Here is a 22,798-nt window from a genome sequence, read left to right on the forward strand (position 1 = left end):
CATCGCTGTTAAATGTGAGACCACCTGTTTCAATAAGTGTCTTGTTAAACCCATAGATTTCAAACAAAAGTAAAGAAAACCAAGGGAAAACAACTTGACAACCTTGCTTCTTCTTTTGATCGTGCTGTTACAGAAAACACCCTAGTCTGCATTTTCTCGAGAATTTGTTTTTTCTTGTTTCTGGTTCTTTCCTTTTTCTTCATTTTTGTCTCCTCTCTCTTTTTCACCCCTTTCTCTCTCTCTCTCTCTCTTTCCATATGGTCTAACGGTTCACTGCCAATGATGTTTGAATAGGCAATTTTCTGCGAGACGCCGTCCTGAAAATGATCCCTAATAGGCTGTCTTTTAAAGGCAATTGGTTGTGCTTTGCAGACGCTGCCTCATTCTTTGCAAAACTCGCAAATCTGAAGGGAAAATGGCCTGTAATATGGTGTTTTGGGCAGCAAAGTAACATTGAAGAGAAAGAGGGAAGGAGAGAGAGGGGGAAGAGAGAGAGAGAAAAAAAAGAGAGGGACAGAGACAGAGACAGAGAGAGCGGGAAGAGAGAAAGAGAGAGAGAGAGACATAAGAAGAGAAGGGAAAGAGAATGGATAAGGAAGATTAAGAAAGAGGCAAGAGATAGAGGAAGGGGGGGGGGGTTGCCAATAGGGAACCTATTTCCTTATTTGGAACAAACCATCAGAGTCTCTACAAATGTTTAAATCTCTAGAAAAATCAGGTATTTGAAAATCTGGTTGGAAAGAACGAGTTGATTAACATTTGCAGCATGCACCGTCAGCCTAGATAAGTCGTCATAAGAGGTGCAAGACAAAGAACTGACAGAAACAAATATAATAATTATCTAAATGGAATCGGTTGCCACAAATCCTTCCAAGAAAGAAAGAAAGAAAGGAAAAAAGAAAAAAGAGAAAAAAAGAGAGAAAGATAAAGAAAGAAAGAAGAAAGAAAGAAAGAAAGAAAGAAAGAAAGAAAGAAAGAAAGAAAGAAAGAAAGAAAGAAAGAAAGAAAAAGAAAAAAAAGAAAAAAAAGAGAAAACATCGATTGACAAGTCGAGAAAGCGGCACGAACGAGAGAAAGATGAAAATGAAGACATGAAGCGTAAAGAAAGAGAGGCACAACGGAGTACAACGAGTTCAGAACAACTAAGAAACTGCCAAACCCACACAGTGAAACACAGACAGATAGACAGACACACAGGAAGACAAAGAAAGGAAGAAAAACACGGTGCTATGGAGGGCAAAGGGAAGCAGTAAGAACGGAGAACATGGTCTAAAGAATCTGCCTAAAGTCAAGCAAATGCAAATTTGTCTAACCGATCGAGAAAGAAGAAAAGAAAGAAAGAGAAAATAAAACAAATAAAGAAAGAAACAGAGAAAGAAAGAAACAAAGAAAGACATCTAGGCCGAATAAGAAGAGTTTAAACAAAAGTAAAACAAAAGAGAAAAACTACCAACTGGCAACCTCAGACACATAAATCAGGCGCAGCCGACTAATCGAAACCCCGCGCAACAGCAGAGTCTGTAATAAAGGAAACGAACCAACACGCCCACGAACTCACTCGACGCAGTTTACCAAAACACTATGTTCCAACAGACGAGAAGAAGAAGAAACAGGAGAAGGAGGAAGAGGAGAAGAAGAGGAGGAGGAGGAAGAAGGAACACAACAACAAGAACAACAAGAACAACAACAACAACAATAACAACAGCAACAACAACAACAACCAGGTATAAAAGAGGGGAAAGGAATGCAAGTAGCTGAGACAAAGACTATCAACAACAACACTTTAACAAGGACAATTGAAAACGGCAGGGAAAATACATCGAGAAAAAAACATCCAAAGTCAGGGGGAAAAAAAGGGCAGACAGGAAAATGAAACCGTCCTAGAACAAAAGGTCGTGCCTGGAAATTTGTGGGAGAAAATGGGAGAAAGAAAAGTAAATATATTGCGGTCGCAACCTCAAAAATGTTGACAAAAGGAACCGGAGAAAGAAAAAATGAAAATGTTGAAGAAGAAATGCCTTAGAAGAGTTGGGGAGAAAAACGACGTTAGAAAACTAACAGGGAAAAAAAAAAACAAGACAAGAGGAAGACTTAAGTCTATGTATCCTTATCTGTCCATCTCAACAGGACCAAAAAATCCATGTCGTCTTTTGACACCCAACATAGAAAACCTGAAGGAAATACAGCAAGAAATAAGTATGATGGTGGACGTGCGTACACACTTATTAAAATACCGACCCTTTTGAAATACAAACAATTATCCGTTTACCTGGTGAAGGCTATCTGAACAGCACCATGAAAGAGATCGATTTGTACCAAGAACGAAATTGCTCTCCTCCCGTCTGTGTCCCTCGATCCCTGGCTGTCTCTCTATTTTTCTCTTCTTTGCCTCTCCTCATTTCTTGAACTCTCTGTTTTGTGTGTCTGACTCAGCCTCTTCTCTCTGTCTCTGTCTCTCTCTGTCTCTGTCTGTCTCTCTCTCTCTTTCCCTTTCTCTCTCTCTCTTTCTCTCTCTCTCTCCCTCTCTCTCTCTCCCTCTCCCTCTCTCTCTCCCTCTCTCTCTGTCTCTGTCTCTCTCTGTCTCTGTCTCCTTGTTAAATAAAGTTCAATTCAATTCAATTCAATTCTCTCTCTCTCCCTCTCCCTCTCTCTCTCCCTCTCTCTCTCTCTCTCTCTCTCTCTCTCTCCCTCTCTCCCTCTCTTTCTCTCTCTCCTCCTCCTCCAATCCTCTCCACACTCTCTTCCTCCACCTGCCCCGTCCTCCTCCTCCTCCTCCTCCCCTACTACCTCCTCATCTTCCTCTTCCCCTCCTCCTCCTCTCCCTCACTCTCTACCCCCCCCCACACACACACACACACTGCCCTCTCCTCCTCCTCCTCCTCTCTCCCCCTGCCCTCTCCTCATCCTCATTCTCGTCCTCCCCCTCCTCCACCTCCTCCTCCACATCGTTACACCTGAACGACGTTCAACCGCCTCTCGATTTTTCCCTTCTAACAACCAGCCACACTGTCCTCAATCCACACACAAAACACCTGAGCGGTGTGGCCGGGTGCAAGGGAGAGCAAGCCATTGTCAAGCGGACCAAAGGTTACACGTCCGCAGCTATGGATTTTCACCAGGTCCGGTGCCAAGCAGAACAACCTCTTCAAAGATCCCGCTCTGTTTTTCTCCACCACTCACGGTTGTTTTGCTACAACTGGGGTCTCCGGAGAAGGGAGAAGAGTTGCTGGACTGAAGCAGGAATTCTGACTGCCTGAGGCTATGATTTCTCCCTGTGTATAGCTGATTGTGGTGGTGGTGGTGGTGGTGATAATGGAGGTGATGTTGATGGTGGTGGTCGCTGTCGTTGACTGGAGGTTTGTCGTTGTTGTCGTCTTTCTTTAATTTATTTTTTTGCGAGCCTGTCCGAGACACCTGATGGCCTGGCCTGTCTGTACTGTTTCATGTCGACTTCTTTTTTCTTACTCTTTTTTGAGGCATATGCAGAACTGTATAATTATTTGCTACTTTGGTTGTTTCTTTTAATGGATATTATCCCTGCAAATTATTGCGAAGAAGTGTAAGAGGGAAACTTGCTTAGTAAGCGGTATATTTGTTTTGTTTTTTCCCTCTCTTGTTTTTTTTGAAGTATTTGCAGAATGGCATATTTTTAACTGATTTTTAACCGATTTTATTCCTGTAATAGATTGCCAGGAAATATAAGGGGGAAAAACTTGCTTGGTGTATGCAGGCCGCATTATTTTGTTATTTTTTTATGTTCATTCAATTCCTCTTCAAGAGGAGTGTGTTTTCACTGTTCGTACTTGCTTTTAATAATAAAATAATAATGGACATTTATATAGCGCTTCTCCACAGCTCGAAGCGCTTTACAAGTTCAAATACAAGTTCAATCAAAAACACAACACGATATATACAACTAATACAATTTGTCTCAAATGAAAAGAAAAATACTCATCAAAGAGCACATAATACATTCTTGCATAAAATACAAAGAATCACATTTTTTTGCTTTTGCATGATGGTTGCTGTTGCACGAGGGTAGATGTATTTGTTTGTTTGATAGTTATGCCATTTTTATTCTTCCCTTCTTCCTCCATTTCTCTCGTTCTGTCTTCATTTATTTTCTTTGTCTCTCTTTCTGGATTAATTTATTTTCTTTTTCTCCCTTTGGTTTGGCTTTGTATATTTATATAACTAACATGCAAAAGAGGTATAATAATGAAGTATGTAATCTCTCTCTCTCATTCCCCTCCCCCCCCCCCCCCACCCAACACCCACACACACATTCTGTTTTTATCCACCCACTCAAATTCTACAATTACCACCTGAAGCAAGTACCATTACTGTATAGGGTCAATTTACGCCAAACGTGTCATAATCGAGGTATATTGAGCATGTTTCCCTTTTCAGTGTTTCAGATCATTAGTTACGTTACACAATCCTGAAGACAAATCAAAATAGCCGTCTGTGAATATCCTTTGTATTGGTCTATTTCTGATCTAGAAAAATACTCCATAAACACAGTGTTGGATGTATGAAATTCGAGACGTCAAAATGGATTAAAAACGTTTTAAAGTCACGAATCGATTTTGAAAATATAACTTATCATGTTCTTCATCAGCCTGTTCTTACTTCTCGTCGTTCTGTTATGTTGTCCTCCAATGCAAATAAACCTTGTGTGCGGGACATCTAGGCGAGAGCATGCGCAGTCGCAACCCGATCACGGTTCATCCGGGTACTCACGGCGGAGTAAAAAAAAAGTACGCTCTATATTTTAAACAGCGATCTTTAAGATTCTACGCTGTTGGGGGAAATGCGAAGAACAAAAGACCACGAAATGTTAAAAAGAGATCTACCCACTCATCTTGCGCGAGCTGTGTGTGCAGATGTATTTGCACTCTGTTCTGTGTTGGTTCGTCCATTATTAGCCTTTTGTGGCCTAGGGCTATGTCCGGGCTAAACTATTGATCACCCATATTTCAACCCTTGGGAACTTGAGCATAAAAGTAGGATCCAGGTATTGGAAATAATATTTTGATGTTAACTTTATTTCTGTTCTTGGTCAGAGCGAGGGGATAGGTATGAACTGTAAATGTCCGCGACCAGCTTGCTGCATGCAGACGTTGGGGTTTAAAAAAAAAGGAAAAAAAATCGACAATAAAAAAGAGCTGGTTAAAAATAGTCTACAATGTTGTTGCGTTGTTTATAGTCGCTAGCTTCAGGTGTTGATCAGGAGGACAGTTCACCTGGACAGTACTATAAGTGCACACAACTAGACAATTATAAGTATGCCTAATTGTGTAAATTCCTTCAGAGACTGTCAAAAAAAGGTGAAAACTCAAGAAGTCTGAACTTTTAATAAACACGATTATTGGACATGTTCACGTTGACCATTTTACGGACGTTGCCTAACTATTTAGGCATAATGAATGGATTTTTTTTAAATTGTGTGTGTGTGTGTGTTTGGGGGGAGGTGCTGCTTTGTGTGTGTGTGTGTATGTGTGTGTGTGTGTGTGTATGTGTGTGTATGTGTGTTTGGTAGGAGGTGCTGCTTTTTGTGTGCTTGAAAAGCCAGAAAGGGAGTTTGAATCCCAAAAGGACCATTAAACATACTCCCCTCAGAGATGACTTTGCAAGAAATGGCATCGCATTGACAGTTTGTATGCATTTTTTTGGCCTCGAGGCAATCTCTTCGAATCTCACAGAGGACGCGTGCCTCTCACACGCGTGCGTCAATCGTCATTTTGTTTTCAGAGCGACCGTGATGTCTTTAGTGCCATTAGGCCAATTTAAGGTTTAACCCTTTCATCGTGATTGCCAGATCACCCAGAGACAAACAAAATGTTACGACTAAATGCTTTGCTTTGACAGCGGGGATAGCAGATCTTTCAACTGGCAATCATGGTTTCTCCATCTCTTCTGAAAGCAGCGCACCAGCCGTTTCTTCTTCTTTTTTTTTTCTTCTTTTTTTTAAAACTTTTTCTCTTTCTTTTCTTTTTAAAAAACCTTTTTCTCCTTTTCTAACAGACGACACAATGTTACAGTCAGTCCAAAGCCTTTGGTTCAAACAGAACTTGTATTCAATTGTACAGAAACATCATGAAATGCATTACGTTTGGACGTGTACTCAAGCGTACGCTTATAATTATCAAAAGGTCCTTATAATTATCAAAAGATCCTTTACAATTTAACAAAGACCAAAGAAACACGACCACGCACTTATTTGAAGAGAATTAATTTGAAAGCTTGATAGAAATGGAAGCTTGAAAGATAATATAAAGGGCGGGGACGTACCAAAGCCTTTCATGTCTTAGTGTGAACAGCAAACGTTTTCAAACAAGGTAACCATGTTTGTTTTAGGCTCACGGAGTCACTGATTCATCCTTGGAAACAAGCAGATAACCTAGTTTTACTCTCCTGACGTTCTTCTTCTTCTTCTTCTTCTTCTTCTTCTTCTTCGTTCATGGGCTGAGACTCCCATGTTCACTCATGTTTTTGCCCGAGTGGAGTTTTACGTGTATGACCGTTTTTACCCCCCCCCCCCCCCTGGTATAGGGGTGTGTATAGGTTTCGGTCGATGTGTTTGTTTGTTTGTTTGTTTGTTTGTGTGTTTGTGTGTTTGTGTTCGCATATAGATCTCAAGAATGAACGGACCGATCGTCACCAAACTTGGTGAACAGGTTCTATACATTCCTGAGACGGTCCTTACAAAAATTGGGACCAGTCAAACACACGGTTAGGGAGTTATTGGTGGATTAAAATTATACAAGGACTTATAGAGGGACATCTTGATGGTCAAAGGGAAATAACCATTCTCACTCAGTCACTGCCACCAACTGAGAAGGTTATTTCCCTTTGACGGGGGTGTTTTTTCTACCTCGGAGAAATTTCTTGTTAGTACCGGATCTACAAAAATAGACAGGGCCTCACAGTAATAGTTCCAGCAATCTGGCGTTGCTAGGGGAAGGACACAGGGATCCTTCAAAAATCACGCTTTTTACTCTCATGACGTAAATGTACGGTCAATAAATAAACAGGAGGTTCTGCTGTTCATGTATTAGGCCCTATATATCGAACACGGCTGGTTCTTTTGATCTTACAGCAAGTCCTACTTTTTGCTCTCAAAGCGTGTTGTACGCCGAATCTGAAGTAACACCCGAACCGATACATAGCAGGTCTTGACTCTCGCATAGCGCGAACGACCAGGCCTGAGGGGCACGAGAAAGTTACCAACCGGATGAGAGCCAGCCGCGGTGTTACATTGGTTGAAATGGATGTTTGTTGTGATTTCAACCAATCAAGCCCCGCGGTTTGTTCTCACCCGTTTGGTTGGTAGCCACTTTCGCTTCGTGCACGTCAGCCCAGATCTATGAAAACTACCAGGCCAGGCTGGGCGATACCTCCAGCACAAAAACACGGTGTGCACAACCTCAAGCGTCACGGCATCTTCCGATCGCCGGATCGAAGCCCCGTTTGTGAGCGCGACGGCCTCACCTGTGTGGAACTGTTGTGAAGAAAGCAGGGGATGAATAGAAACTTGCACCGGTTCACTCTCCCCCCTGTGTTTGCGCTGCCTCCGGGGGGTGTAGCCCGGTCTTTGAATGCAACGGAGCAACATGGTCATTAGAGTAATTGCTGGCACGAGACCTGCCAGTTTTTCCTGTCGATCCATCCAAGTCTTACCTTTTGCTATTGTGTTGCGTCTGAAAGCCTAGTATTGATAGGTGTGAGGGACCTTGTGAGGGTGTTCGGGGAACTTTCTCTGTTCTTGGACTGTTTCCTTCCTGTCTTTCTGCATGTTTTTCTCTTTCTTCTTGCGTGTTTATTTTTCTCTTTTAATTGATGTGTGAAAGAGTGTATGAATTGACGTCGTCAAAATAATTGACTTTTATTCTCGCATGGATTCCGTTACTGAGGTTTTGTGAAGCGTGCGTGTCTGTAGTGTTGACATCTTGTTTCGCCGAAGCGGGGTTGGTGTTGAGGTTTGCCATAGTATACGGGATATTGAAAGAATGAGGTAAACATCTATGCACGTTGATTTCTCACGTGAAGCGTACGTAGCACCGTGGAGATTCAGTTGTATTTTGATAATCAATGTTAACTGCAATCACGACATCTCAACGGGGAAGAGTTGAAGCTTGGAAGAGAATCTTATGACATTTTCCTCAATGCAAAACTATTGTATGAAGTTCTGCAATTTACCGAGAGAGTAAATAAAAGCAGTTATAATGACAGTTCTCAAGGAGAACTGATACTTTTTTTGAGTTCTTTGCAAGTTTTGGATTCATACTTCTGTACGAAGTCGTGCATTCAGAATAGGGTATACTAGTAGGGGGAAAGGCAATTCCATGTTTTACTTGGAATGCAAGCACACTTACTGCCGTGTCTCAACTTTCACGCAACGATTTGCCCAGAATGACAGTTAGAAATAATATACATAGCTAACGGGACGTTAAATCCCCAATTAGTCATCAATTTAGCAATGAATTTTTGTTTGTTTGTTTGTTTGCTTAACGCCCAGCCGACCACGAAGGGTCATATCAGGGCGGTGCTGCTTTGACATTTAACGTGTGCCACACACAAGACAGAAGTCGCAGCACAGGGTTCATGTCTCGCCCAGTCACATTATTCTGACACCGGACCAACCAGTTCTAGCACTAACCCCATAATGCCAGACGCCAGGCGGAGCAGCCACTAGATTGCCAATTTTAAAGTCTTAGGTATGACCCGGCCGGGGTTCAAACCCACGACCTCCCGATCACGGGGCGGACGCCTTACCACTAGGCCAACTGTGCTGGTATTTAGCAATGGAGCTCTCGGTTGAAGTATTCAGGTTTTAGTTTGCATCGATCCGTTCATGTTACATATTTGTACATTTAATTGCAGCCGCTGCTAATTTCACATAACAAACGAAAAGCAAGAATCACGGCTTGCAGCTAATGCTGTTGTTGTTAACCGATGTTAAATCAATGGGCAGTAACAGGAGGTAGATGTGCACGGTGTCATTGCAGACGGTTTTGCTTGTCAATCTGGAAGACAAGCTAGCACTGTACTTAGTGCTGATCGTCGAAGATTATTTATTATTGCTTGAAATTTTAAAGCATAAAGGTAATACTACTGTACAATCCTCTCTCTCTCTCTCTCTCTCTCTCTCTCTCTCTCTCTCTCTCTCTCTCTCTCTCTCTCTCTCTCTCTCTCTCTCTCTCTCTCTCTCTCTCTGTCTGTCTGTGTCTCTGTCTGTGTCTGTGTCTCTGTCTGTGTCTGTCTATCTGTCTGTCTGTCTGTCTCTCTCTCTCTCTCTCTCTCTCTCTCTCTCTCTCTCTCTCTCTCGCTCAGAGATCAAGAGACAAGCAAACGGACAGATAGACAGATAGGCAGACAGACAGACAGACATAGACAGAAGTGAGAAAAGAAATAGAGGAAAGTGAAAGATGAGAAAGAGAAATAAAGGAGGATCCGAGTGATGGGGCGATGGTAGGGTGGGTGGGTGTAGGGGGGGGGGGGGGGGGGCGTTTATATAGACAGAAAGTGCAACAGACAGAAAGTGCAACCATACTTTATCAACGACTCATTGATGAATACCAGCAGAAGAAAAAAACACAAGTTTACCCAATTAGTTTTTCACTTCTAACGTGGAAGGATAGACGTCATAATTTGTTTTTCATTGATGTGTATGAACATGCCATGGTTGCGCGTGGATGCTAATATTGATCATCATGCCTGCGTCATCAGTGGGATTATTTTGATCACCCTTTTAAAAGACAGTTTCAGTCAATGTTAACGCGAATGGGTATATACCGACTACAAGTCTATTAAGAGTTTTACTACGTTTGGGTAACAGGCAAAGTACAAGAATTGTAAAGTATTTCAAAGATATTGTATTGGTTTCTCCTTTTTCGTTGCAAAAGTGTCATGAAAATATGTGTTCCTTCTTTTTTTAGTAATGGTGATTCTGGAGAAAATTGGAAAGAAATGTTAAGGCTAAAAGCGTTTCCGGCAATTTCAGAAGATAGAAATACAACCTCCAGTGCTAAACCTACTAACCTTCTTTATTATTGACGCTACAGTTATCTATAGACCCTAGCTAGTACGTAATTTCGCATCCATAATTACTTCATGGATTATAATTTCACCTCGCATGCGTTAAAATCTCAAACGAAATGAAATATCAAAAAGTCCTGGAATTCATTTACATACGGTTAATTCGGATTGAAAATGTCCTTCCTAATTGGGTAACACCAATTATTTGTATTTCGTTATTTTCCGTTTAGCTGCCTTTTCCATAAAGTTACTTGTTATATTTGGTTACCTCACAAACCTTCCCAGAAGACACTCGTTCCAGCTGTTCAAAGATGCTTCAAAACTGCTGTATTTTGAAGTCCAAGGTATCTGGCATTTACCGCGTCCGGTTCAAAGAGAGGACTTCCACGTTTCCTTGTTTGTGGTCTCTCCTTCTGTCTCAAGGCACTTATGTGCCTTTACGAAAAAAATTCAGTCGATGTTTCAATTTGCTAACGTTGTCTCTTGGGTTCTTGGAGTATTGTTTCTTGAACCAGCTGTATTGTTCGTGCACTTTGCAGCAAACTGGCATAAGACAACCTCATTCATCCGCATCCACACATTATTTGCAGACATGGCCAGGACAAATGTTTGAGGAAAAACCTTGAAGTTGCGGTTTAAAAATATGTGCAAATCTTGGGAGAAGGACAAATAAAAAATCGTTGAAAACGTCTTGTTTTCGTCTGTTTTTCTCTCGCCCACATGTCAGCGTTTGTCGTTCTTCAAAGCAATTTGTGTTGTCGAAGGCAACACGTTTTCCCGAGCAAACCCGAGGCCGGCTTGCTCCTGAGCGGTCTCACAAAATAACACTTCCGAGGTTCTCTGCGATGCTTGAAGCGGATGAAGAACGCTTGACGACAATTGTCGCAATCATAAGGCCCATTACATTTTTTCCCCTCTTGTTACATTTTTGGAATTGCGCTTCTGCGTTAAAGACGGATAATAAGAGCTCTCTGTCTCTCTGTCTCTGTCTCTGTCTCTTTGTCTGTCTCTCTGTCTCTGTCTCTGTTTCTCTCTCCCTCTCTATCTCTCTCTCTCTCTCTCTCTCTCTCTCTCTCTCTCTCTCTCTCTCTCTCTCTCTCTCTCTCTCTCTCTCTCTCTCTCTCTCTCTCTCTCTCTCTCTCTCTCTCTCTCTCTCTCTCTCCCTATCACACGCACGCGCGCGCTTGTTCCTTTTCTTTTAATTTTTAGTTATTAACACAAAATACTTGAAAAGATTATAAGCATAGATTGTAAGGTCACTTCATTATATTGTTAAGTGTTCTCTTAGTTTTGTTATTGCATTCCATTTAGAAGAATGAATGTACTACTACTGTTCGATCAATTATTTGTCCCTCCATCACTCCCTTCCCCCTTCCTCTTCCCCCCCCCCCCCCCCTCTCTATCTCTGTCTTTTTCTGTCTTTTAGTTCCTACTGTTTCACACACATCATGTGCGTTTTACTTCGCTTTTCTTCTGTGCGCTCGCTTCCCCTCCTCTCCTCTTTTACCCCTCCCTCCCCCTCTCTCCCCCTTCCCTCCCTTCTAGATTTGTTTTCAACCTTCAATGAAGCATTTTAACGATTTTCTTTAACAAGACAAGTAGACACAGCTTTTTTTCTGCTGAAGCCTTTTTTCTGTAGCGCCACAGAATGGGATCGCTCCGTGCAAAGCAATTCACAGCCATTGCTCCATACCAGACTTCGGAGTATAAGCATCAGCGCCACCGTCCTCTGTCACGCCGGGAAACCAGCTATTCCGGGTGGTCGGGTGGGGTGTTCGATAGTGTACCCGAAGAACGGTGGATGTGCGTTGACGAGCACAATTGAGCGAGCGGTCCATACCTGTGTTCTTGTGTGGCGGCGTCAACCGTGTATTGGAACGTCGGACTTTTTCATCGATTATGTTTTAATGGGTGCTGCCTGCAGGGTGTGAATAATGGAGGGAAGGAGGGTGGGAGAGGGGAGGGAAGGAGGGTCGTTATCCTTACCATAAAACCAAAACCAAACATTAAATGACCAAGCACATGAGCACGGAATTAACTCATACTTTGCAACATACTGGAAGGTTTTTGTCAGTTTAGTTCTATCGATTCAATGCGAGTGTCGACCAAGTACAAAACTGAAGGCGTGCAAGCCAGCTTCCACAACAGAACTTTTGATTAGCTTAGTCTTTCTTGTATCGCAATTTCTCCAAAATCCACGTTCAATATAAAACACAACCAGACACGTTCATAGTGTCATGGATGTATGTTAATCAGCGTTAACACCCACGCACTTCCGCCACATGTCGGTGCATAAGTACCGAAATAGTTTAGTGAACTACAATTTGCCGTGCCTACACGCATAGTGAAAAGAAGATTAGTTCAGTACCCACATTTGACCTGGCGACTTCCTCCGAAAACGGCGTATGGCTGCCTAAATGGCGGGGTAAAAAACGGTCATACACGTAAAATTCCACTCGTGCAAAAAACACGAGTGTACGTGGGAGTTTCAGCCCACGAAAGCAGAAGAAGAAGAAGAAGAAGAAGACCTGGCGATTGATTTCCTATTTTCAAGCAATTAATATTGCTCACACGACATATAAAATGACCTATATATAACCCATCCTTAGCAGGTCAACAGGTATTCAGTGATTGTTTTTCACGCCCACGAGTTTCCTCTGTCGATGTGAGAACATGACGTCATGAGTCCCAAAGAAGTGTACAATATCCAAAAACCGACCACAGGAAACAGGTCTGCGTCATGGCGTCGAACGCGAGGGTGGGTGTCGTTATCCATGAGAGTGTTACGAATAGTTTACGAGGTTTACCTTTCTAGTAATTCGATAACACCTCCGACTGAACTCAGATACGCAAGGGGCACTACCCGTGCTTGTCGCTCCGGTTGTGGGGATGCTTCTGATAGGGTTGATTGTTCTGCGGCAACCTTTTGTCATTTGGGTGACATTCTGGTACACACATTCTTACGCACATTGAAGAGATAAGTCAACGAATTTCAAGATAAGACGGCTTACTGGGGAAATAAGGCCAGGCTATTAGAGAGATTAGTTCAAGTATCGTGAAGATAAGTGGGTGTACTACGAAGATAAGATGGCATAGAAGGTGGCGGAAGGTATTAGTGAGGGTGATAAGTCATGACTTTTATTATGTTTGCTATTATTGTTACTCACCTTTACGACTTTGCCGCCTGTCAACGAGATAAGCGAAGCGTTAGCTACCGTGTCGTTCAGTTTAAGTTATAAATCATGGCTTTAATGTCTGTGTTGGGCTTACAAGAATTAAACAAATCAAGAAAAGTAAGGTTTGGTATCATACTAATAGTATGAATTATCCAATAACTCATTTTGTTGTATTCTTTGTATAATTAAGTATTTTATCATTGACAAAAATGAACATGCATTAGTACGTCGACTTAGGTTTGAAATGGACGGGAAAAACAATTATGAGATAACGAAGGCTTGAAAGTTTTACTTGAGCAAATTAGATAGGGGGGGGGGGGGGGCATTTTGCTCATGTTCTTTTTTGTTTTATTTGTGACCGAGTCCTATGCGGCCAAATTAGTATGTGAGCGTGTCCAGGAGTTCCAGGACATAAATCTATAGATTCGTGGGTTTTTTCTGCTGTCCTCAAATCAGTTTAGTATTGCAAAAATAATACAGAAAACACTTACTCTCTTTCCCCAACACCAAACTGACACACACACAAACACACACACACACACACACACACACACACACATGCACGCACGCTCGCTCCCTCGCACACACACACACACACACACATACACACTCACTCACGCACACACAAACACACACTCTTTTATACACTCACTCACACACACACACACACACACACACACACACACACACACACACACACACACACACACACACACAAAGGCAAAGCCAGTAACTTTAATTTAGATCCAGCCATAAAAGCCATCCGCTCTGGTCGTGCCCGTCCCCAGACGCTTGACATAGATACTTTCGTCCTTCGACACCAACGGCCAACTACTCTGCTTTCATCCCCTGGCTTAGACGACAGTTAGTACCGTTTTGCACTGAGTTTATGAACCCTAGACGCGCTTCAGAGAAGGCATTTACCGTTTAATCGAGGCATTTAGCACTGCCGTTTGCTCTTTACTTTGGTCTCAACTGCGCGTGTAGTCGAGAATTGCGTGTGGCAAGTGAAACCATCGGAATTGGAGGAAGACCTGAACGGACTTGATGAGCGTATTGTTTCTTGAGGTTTGGCCTCAAAACAGATCCTGAAAAAGGCTCTAAATGTCAGCGTCAGGTATTATTGGGAGCTGGTATTGGCGACTAAAATCGAAATTGTGGCTTGTGTCAAGGGCCAAATGAGAGCGGGACAATGTCCTAGTCAGGTTTAAGGTTTCCTTCTTTGAGTGGACGAACACGTGTGGCAGGTCGCTGGAAGTCCCTGAAGGTGACAAAACAAACATGCCTTTCATTAAACTCCGCTGTTTTTTGTCCCCGTACATGTTTGGCCAAGACTCAAGCGCGGTGGCGGAGCCAGCGCGAACAGAAAATCTCGGAAGGATACAAAAGGCGAGCCTCATCACGCGCTCAGCGTAATGATACAAGCCGCCGCTTGCCCGTGTGTTTGTTCTCGTGTCGGCGCTACGTGTTCTCGTTGATGCGAGACTGTGTCTCGGCGGCCTTGCCCTTGTTTGGTTTCTGTGATGGCGGCATTGGCCTGTACGCTTCTTCCCATTTCTGAACCCTCATTTTTCATCCGGCAGGGGACCAATTTAGGTTATGTGGGTAGCCTGGTCAGGCGCCTTATTATCACAAAGTCACATAGAGCGATTGCTAATCATCTCTATATGAAGCGTGCGACCGATGGGGGTCGTGCCAAACCTTGACTCTGTGTCGTGTAACTGACGACCCACGCTTTGATCATGGCCGGCCAAAAATGTTGCGCGCCGGTCGGATGACACAGAGAAAGTGATATCTGTTCTCAGCGTTATTAATTGAAAATTGAGCAGGGGATCTTCAGGACCAGAACAAGAAGTGCACGATCCCACACGTCCTGTGTCTTAGATTTGATACCCCCTTCATGCAGCCGAACATTCGGTGGGCTTGCTCCAGAATAATGAATGTCGTGTCGTTCACGAAACCAAAGAAGTTGATCCCAACGTAACAACATCTGGCACTGTCGACAAGCAAACAACAGACACACACACACACACACACACTTACTATTACACACACACACACACACACACACACACACACACTTACTATTACACACACACACACACACACACACACACACACACACACACACACACATGCACACACAGGCAGAGAAAAAAAGGGGGCGGGTTGTAGGGGAATAAAAATGTCTGTGGCTTTGATTTGTTGTTTTTGCAAAGGGAAAACAATCCTGGAGTCAATGATTCCCTGGCATGATAACGTTGCACGAGCAAGCGTTGGAAAAGCATGAAAACCAAAAAATAGAAACAAGCAACCAAAAAAAGTTTTTCTTTTACTCCCTGGGGTTACCTCCCCGTTGCTAATTACCGCCCCTGCTTTCTGTGTCGGCTTTGAAAGAGAGGGAAGAGTTAGGGGCCATGTCAAGGCAGCGCGCATTAGCTCAATTGTTCTACCGGCGCGCGCGTGTTCTACTTCCGGCCTAAAGCAGTGTCTTCCTGCAGCCGCTTTCCCTGGTCCATGTGGCGGATTTCTGTTGCTGCTTGAAGAAAAATCGATGTTTGGGGTAGAATGTTGTTGGAAGCAGTAGTAGTTTTAGTACAAGTGCAGCGAGTATTTCTTTGTTCGTCTGTCTATCTCGATCTCTATCCGTCTGTCTGTCTCTGTCTCTCTCTGTCTGTCACTCTGTCTCTGTCTGTCACTCTGTCTCTGTCTCTCTGTCTGTCACTCTGTCTCTGTATCTCTCTCTCTCTTTCTCTCTCTCTATTTTCTCTCTCTGTCTCTCTCTCTGTCTCTCTCTGTCTCTCTGTCTCTCTCTCTCTCTCTCTCTCTCTCTCTCTCTCTCTCTCTCTCTCTCTCTCTCTCTCTCTCTTCCAGCTCTTTTGGTTTATTTTGAATATATTCATCAACCAGTGCCTTTTGCTAATTGACACGTTGGAATTGAAACGAACCACCAATATTCCAGTAGGGCTCACTCAATGTAATACTCATAAGAAACGCCTCCCCTACCTTCATTCCCCAATACCAAAGAACTCCATGACGCGATACCTACACGCCGACCTCTATACTACCAGTGTCCAGGACTGGGTCGAGGGCGTATTGTTGCCAAAGTAGTACTAGAACAGTGAAAAAGTAGCGAGAGTCACAAGGGCCTCGTAACATCAGTAGCTGGGCTGACTTGTATTTCCCAAGACTCCACGCCGCTACATTGGGCCGCGTCGTTGGCTGCTGTCTTCGCCGTCTGGTTTTTGGAGAGTCTGACAACACTCATCCTTCTACTTCGGTTTTCCACCTCCCCCGTTATTCTCCTTTGCCCTTCACCCCAGCCCCACCGCTATCCTCTTCCCCTCTCCGCCACGCGCAGTTCCAAGGTCATTGGCGGTTTTAGATCAGTAGGTCCAAGGCTATATTGTCAGTGTCCAATGAATAGTTATTTGGGCCTGTCCTGAACGCACCCGCATTCATGCACAACGGTGTAAGACCACTGGCTTCTCGATTCTCACCAATAACATTTCAACTCCACCAAAACCAAAGTCTCACACTCTGAGGAAGGTGTCTCATGTTTTGTGCAGGGTAACAAATTAGACCAAACTACTACTCTACATTCTTGAATAGGCATGTTGTGAACTAGTTCTGCATTTCACTTTTTTTTCTTCTCTATAAAACTTATTGCTGTTTTTGCTCTTTTATTCTCAAAAAAACTAAAGCCTTTTGTCTTGGCAGTCACAGGTTTGGTCTCATAGATCTGTTTTGCAGTGGCTCCAATCATATGAGCACAAGATGTCCTTTGAGTACAGAGACAGCCTAAGACACTAGCTAGCGTTAAAAAACGTGCTTAATATTTCAGATCGATTTCAATCAACATGCAAAAGGCTGATGCTAAAATGGAATTCTGCCATCATTTAATAGGACTGACTCACAACACATGTTTCTGGCACTGATCTACGTCTGCAACCGGCCTGCTCTTCATTGTACTGATGTCCATGCATTCAGGCGTCCGAGCCACATGCATGCATTTGATCACGCCGCCGACAATTTCAACAAAGAAAGAAAAGAAAAAAGAGAAGACAAGAAAGAAAGTCATCTGCATGACAAAAATCCGCGAGCAACCCATAATCTTCACCATCCTTTTCCAGCAGATCCCATTTCTGATTAAACTGTCCCCGCAATAGGAAGCCTGGTCCGAGAGTCTTGTGCCGCCATTTTCATTTGCCGGTAATCCGGGCAAGTGTGCATGATGAATGAGCGGGGCGAGAATCTACGAGATCAGGGGGAAGTAAATCAAAGCACGGCATCAGCCCAACGTCAGGGAGGCACAGAGGCTTCTTGGGCGCCATTATGAAAATGCGGCACCATATAGAGCTGAAATCGCTGTTATTTATTTGATCCTGTGGATTTTTGTGTGTGTGTGGTGATCTTGTCTTGGTTGTTAATTTTTTTTATCGTGTTTTAACATATTTTGCTGCGTCTGAGTCAGACACGCAGTGTCGCTTAATTTGATTGCCTTTGTGTTTTGTTGTTGTGATTGTTTGATATTTGTTTTCAATGATGTAGGTAGGTTGGGGAGGGCGGGGGGGCGGGGAGTGGATAGTGCTGGTGTGCTTTTGTTTTGGACAGATTGTGCTCGCTCTCTCTCTCTCTCTCTCTCTCTCTCTCTCTCTCTCTCTCTCTCTCTCTCTCTCTCTCTCTCCCTCTCTCTCTCTCTCTCTCTCTCTCTCTCTCTCTCTCTCTCCCTCTCTCTCTCTCTCTCTCTCTCTCTCTCTCCCTCTCTCTCTCTCTCTCTCTCTCTCTCTCTCTCTCCCTCTCTCTCTCTCTCTCTCTCTCTCTCTCTCTCTCTCTCTCTCTCTCCCTCTCTCTCTCTCTCTCTCTCTCTCTCTCTCTCTCTCTCTCTCTCTCTCTCTCTCTCTCTCTCTCTCTCTCTCTCTCTCTCTCTCTCTCTCTCTCTCTCTCTCTCTCTCTCTCTCTCTCTCTCTCTCTCTCTCTCTCTCTCTCTCTCTCTCTCTCTCTCTCTCTCTCTCTCTCTCTCTCTCTCTCTCTCTCTCTCAATTCCAACACCTTTCAGCCATCCTTCCCCCTCCCTGTCTTCACCGAGGTTGTTCTCAGTGCGGTAATGATGGTGGGGCGTGACAAGGAAGAGATATTTCCCTTGCAACAGACCTGGGAGGAAGACTAATCGCATTACAAGCATCCCAAACAGTAGCAGGAAACAATTTAACTCCCCAGCTCCCAACACCCGAAAAAGGGGACACAGAACTCACAAACATGGTTGTTCGCGCGAAAAACATTGCCTTTCACACAATCTTGATCCGAGAAAGCGTGCTTTTGGAATGAACACTCATTGAAATGCTGTTGGCTTGTTTGCTTGTTGTTGTTTTTTCTCTTTTGCCCTGAGGACTTTCTCCTGTCTTGAAATTTAAAACAGCAGTCCATTCTATTTTATCTTATTTTATTTACTTTTTGCTCGAAGCGTACCCTGTGTTAAATGTACTTTTAAAAGAGTCACCTTTTTGTCAATATGTGTATGGTAAGTGTGTTCTCAACAAATTGCTAAAGCAAATTTCAATTGCCACTGAATATAGGACGAATGTTCATTTCTTAAAGCTTCTGTAAGTGTAGATGTTGCAGTAATAGCTGCTTGAATAATTGATAAGTTTGCCATACTACAAGCTGTTCTTATTTATTAAGTCCTAGACGGCTACGCTGGAGTAATGGAAGACTTAAAAGGTGTAAAGATGGATTTTATTGCACTTTTGCACAACTGAAAACGAAAATGAATAATATCTGAAGAAAGAGCAGAGAGAAATAGCACATTACCTTTCAGCTTTCAGCGAAGTGCTCTCTCAGCACTAAATAGCGTACGCGTGGTTTTTTAACATGTTAAAAGGGGATATAAACATTAAAACAAAAAGTAGACTCAAGGGATTAAAGCGTGAGAAGGAACCTCTCTTTCATTGGGGTGGCAGGGTGGAAGCTATTTGCAAATGGAAGGAGCTATATAGTTGACCCCAGTAATTCGTTTTGCATTCAAAATGGAGTTCTCTCTCTCTCTCTCTCTCTCTCTCTCTCTCTCTCTCTCTCTCTCTCTCTCTCTCTCTCTCTCTCTCTCTCTCTCTTTCTCTCTCTTAATGTCGCCCCCCTCTCTCTATCTCTCTGTCTCTGTCTCTTTCTCTGCCTCTCTCTGTCTCTGTCTGTCTGTCTTTCTGTCTGTCTGCCTCTCTCTCTCTCTCTCTCTCTCTCTCTCTCTCTCTCTCTCTCTCTCTCTCTCTTTCTCTCTCGGTCTGCCTCTCGGTCTGCTTTTGTCTGTCTCTTTATCTTTCTTTGTCTGCCTGCCTCTCACTCTCCGACTATCTCTGTATCTGTCTCTCTCTGTCTCTCTGTTTTTCGAAACGGTGGTCATTTAGCCAAAAGTGAGAAATGGTTCTATGGAAACGCGCAAGTATCAAGTGCTAGCTCTTACAAGTATCTCGGTCTGACATTCACAACCCAAGCCCGTTTGAATCTCTCTTTCAATGACGCAATCACCAGAGCCAAACAAGGTGTCATTGAAATTTTTAAAGTCCTATGGAATATAGGATGCCACGACATGGACATATTTTTTGAATTATTTGATGCGCAAATTGCTCCCATCTTGCTCTATGGCTCAGAACTATGGGGATGTTTTGACTGTTCACAGATTGAAAAGGTCCACATGTATGCCTGTAAAAGACTACTCGGGATCTCGTCAAACAGTCCAAACCATATGGTTTATGGAGAACTTGGAAGATGCACTCTTTCAATCAAAGCAAATGCCAGATGAGAAAAGTACTTGTTGAGACTGAACTGTCTGCCGGACTCGAGATAATCAAAGATGTCATACATCATGTTAAAAAAACTCAGCTGAAAGGGGAAAGGGAAATTGGGTCTCACAAGTTAAATGTCTTCTTTGCGTGAACGGATTTGCAGATGTGTGGTTGAACGGGTCTGTAGGTAGGGAATGTGTGTTTATTAGATCATTACAGCAACGTCTTCAAGACTGCTTTGAGCAAACCTGGCACTGTAAACTTGATACAAGTGTGAGATTTGATGTATACAGGATGTTTAAAGGAGAACTTGAAAAAGAAAAGTATCTGGGTGTCATTGAAAACCAGTACATACGCAAAATGTACACAAAGTTCAGACTGGGCATTACACAATTGAAGGTAAATAAACTGCGCTATAATCCCGAGTGCGTTAAATCCAGAAATTGTACATTTTGTAACACAACTGAAGTAAATGAAAACCATTTCCTGTTTAAATGCCCAGCTTATAATGCAATTCGTCAAAAGTACATTGGTGCTTGTTTTGACCTTGACCAGTTCTCCAACTCATCGTTGTGCATTTTACAGACCGACAACAAATTACGAATGATTGCATTGTCAAATTATGTGTTCTACGCGTTTAGACAAAGAGAAAATCAATTGTGAAATAGACCGGTGTGATCGTACAACCCAAAATCCTTGTCTCCAGCTTACTGTATTTTTTTCTGTTTTTACTTCTTGTTCTATGTGTTGATTTTAAGTTGCCTTGCTTCCGGACGGTCAAGTCCACTTTGTTCACATGCAAACTATTTTCTCCCCCTTGTACATACACATTGTGTTTGATGCAATAAAAATTCGCCTTCGCTCTCTGTCTCTGTCTCTCTCTGTCTATGTCTGTCTGTCTGTCTGTCTGTCTGTCTGTCTGTCTGTCTGTCTGTCTCTCTCTCTCTCTCTCTCTCTCTCTCTCTCTCTCTCTCTCTCTCTCTCTCTCTCTCTCTCTCTCTCTCCCTGCTTGTGTATATAAGTGAATCATTGACTTGCACACGTTTAACACATTTAGAACAGTTTGTGGAATCCGTCTGGATCGAGGTCAAATTAAACAAGTCGCGTAAGGCGAAAATACAATATTTAGTCAAGTAGCTGTGGAACTCACAGAATGAAAGTGAACGCAATGTAATTTTTCAGCAAGACCGTATACTCGTAGCATCGTCAGTCCACCGCTCATGGCAAAGGCAGTGAAATTGACAAGAAGAGCGGGGTAGTAGTTGCGCTAAGAAGGATAGCACGCTTTTCTGTACCTCTCTTTGTTTTAACTTTCTGAGCGTGTTTTTAATCCAAACATATCATATCTATATGTTTTTGGAATCAGGAACCGACAAGGAATAAGATGAAAGTGTTTTTAAATTGATTTGGACAATTTAATTTTGATAATAATTTTTATATATTTAATTTTCAGAGCTTGTTTTTAATCCGAATATAACATATTTATATGTTTTTGGAATCAGCAAATGATGGAGAATAAGATAAACGTAAATTTGGATCGTTTTATAAATTTTTATTTTTTTTTTACAATTTTCAGATTTTTAATGACCAAAGTCATTAATTAATTTTTAAGCCACCAAGCTGAAATGCAATACCGAACCCCGGGCTTCGTCGAAGATTACTTGACCAAAATTTCAACCAATTTGGTTGAAAAATGAGGGCGTGACAGTGCCGCCTCAACTTTCACGAAAAGCCGGATATGACGTCATCAAAGACATTTATCAAAAAAATGAAAAAAAACGTTCGGGGATTTCATACCCAGGAACTCTCATGTCAAATTTCATAAAGATCGGTCCAGTAGTTTAGTCTGAATCGCTCTACACACACACACACACGCACACACGCACGCACACACACACGCACATACACCACGACCCTCGTTTCGATTCCTCCCTCGATGTTAAAACATTTAGTCATAACTTGACTAAATGTAAAAAGGCACCTCCAATGCTTATTGGTTTCTGCTATAGAAATCCAGCAGAACGCGTAAACTGGACGGACAAATGTTCAAATATGTTAGATGCTGCTTTGTTAGAATCAAAAGAAACCATTCTCTTAGGAGATTTTAATATTGATTTATTAAAACAAAATAAACCATGGTTAGATATGTTCAAGCTTTATGATCTCAAACAAGTCGTGAACACCCCTACTAGGTTTACTGCATCTGCAAGCACTTTGATAGATCATGTCTATGTTTCTAACACCCCTAACGTTGCATAAGTTTGTAGCGGCTGTAGTGATCATTTTCCTGTTTGTCTCACGTGGTCAAGAAAGGGTGTAAAAATCCCCAAAGTTGGTCACAAGACAGTAAAGTACCGCTCCTTTACTAAATTTAACGAGAACGCCTTTCTTGTAGACTAAAGTAATTCTTCTCTCTCTGATGTTTATAGTTATACAGATCCTAATGATGCACTAACACACTGGATAAATATCTTTACAGAAATATACGATAAACATGAAATTATTATGTTCTGCATAATATCCATTGTCTTGCAGAGTTGATGTGCTATTGCATAATATTCTGACTCTAATTGACTTGCACATTTTTGCTTTGCACCTTGTCATGAACATTTATAAACTACAATGTTTCATTTTATGCGCTTATGTACATAAACTTATACTGTTTCACTTATTATGTATGTAGTAGTAGTTATTATAGTAGATTTAGTCCCTCTTTAGGGCGAGGGACAGATGCAAAAAAAGTATACCAATGCTTATTCTGTTACCCTCGTAAAATAAAGAATTGTCATTGTCATTGTCTCTGTC

At 42.5% G+C, this 22,798-nt stretch overlaps 1 protein-coding gene across 1 annotated transcript in view; it reads left to right on the top strand.

Moving 5' to 3' along the window:
- Positions 1 to 415: 415 nt before the first annotated feature.
- The window catches only part of LOC138968001 (uncharacterized), a 29,987-nt gene continuing 7,604 nt past the window's right edge, over positions 416 to 22,798 (top strand). Inside the window, exons 1-4 of the mRNA XM_070340562.1 lie at positions 416 to 422; positions 1,594 to 1,724; positions 3,283 to 3,356; positions 20,287 to 20,392. Of these exons, the coding sequence (XP_070196663.1) occupies positions 416 to 422; positions 1,594 to 1,724; positions 3,283 to 3,356; positions 20,287 to 20,392 (318 nt within the window). The remainder of the gene's footprint in view (positions 423 to 1,593; positions 1,725 to 3,282; positions 3,357 to 20,286; positions 20,393 to 22,798) is intronic.

Source organism: Littorina saxatilis, linkage group LG6 (assembly GCF_037325665.1).
Source record: "Littorina saxatilis isolate snail1 linkage group LG6, US_GU_Lsax_2.0, whole genome shotgun sequence".
Taxonomy (NCBI): Eukaryota; Metazoa; Mollusca; class Gastropoda; order Littorinimorpha; family Littorinidae; genus Littorina; species Littorina saxatilis.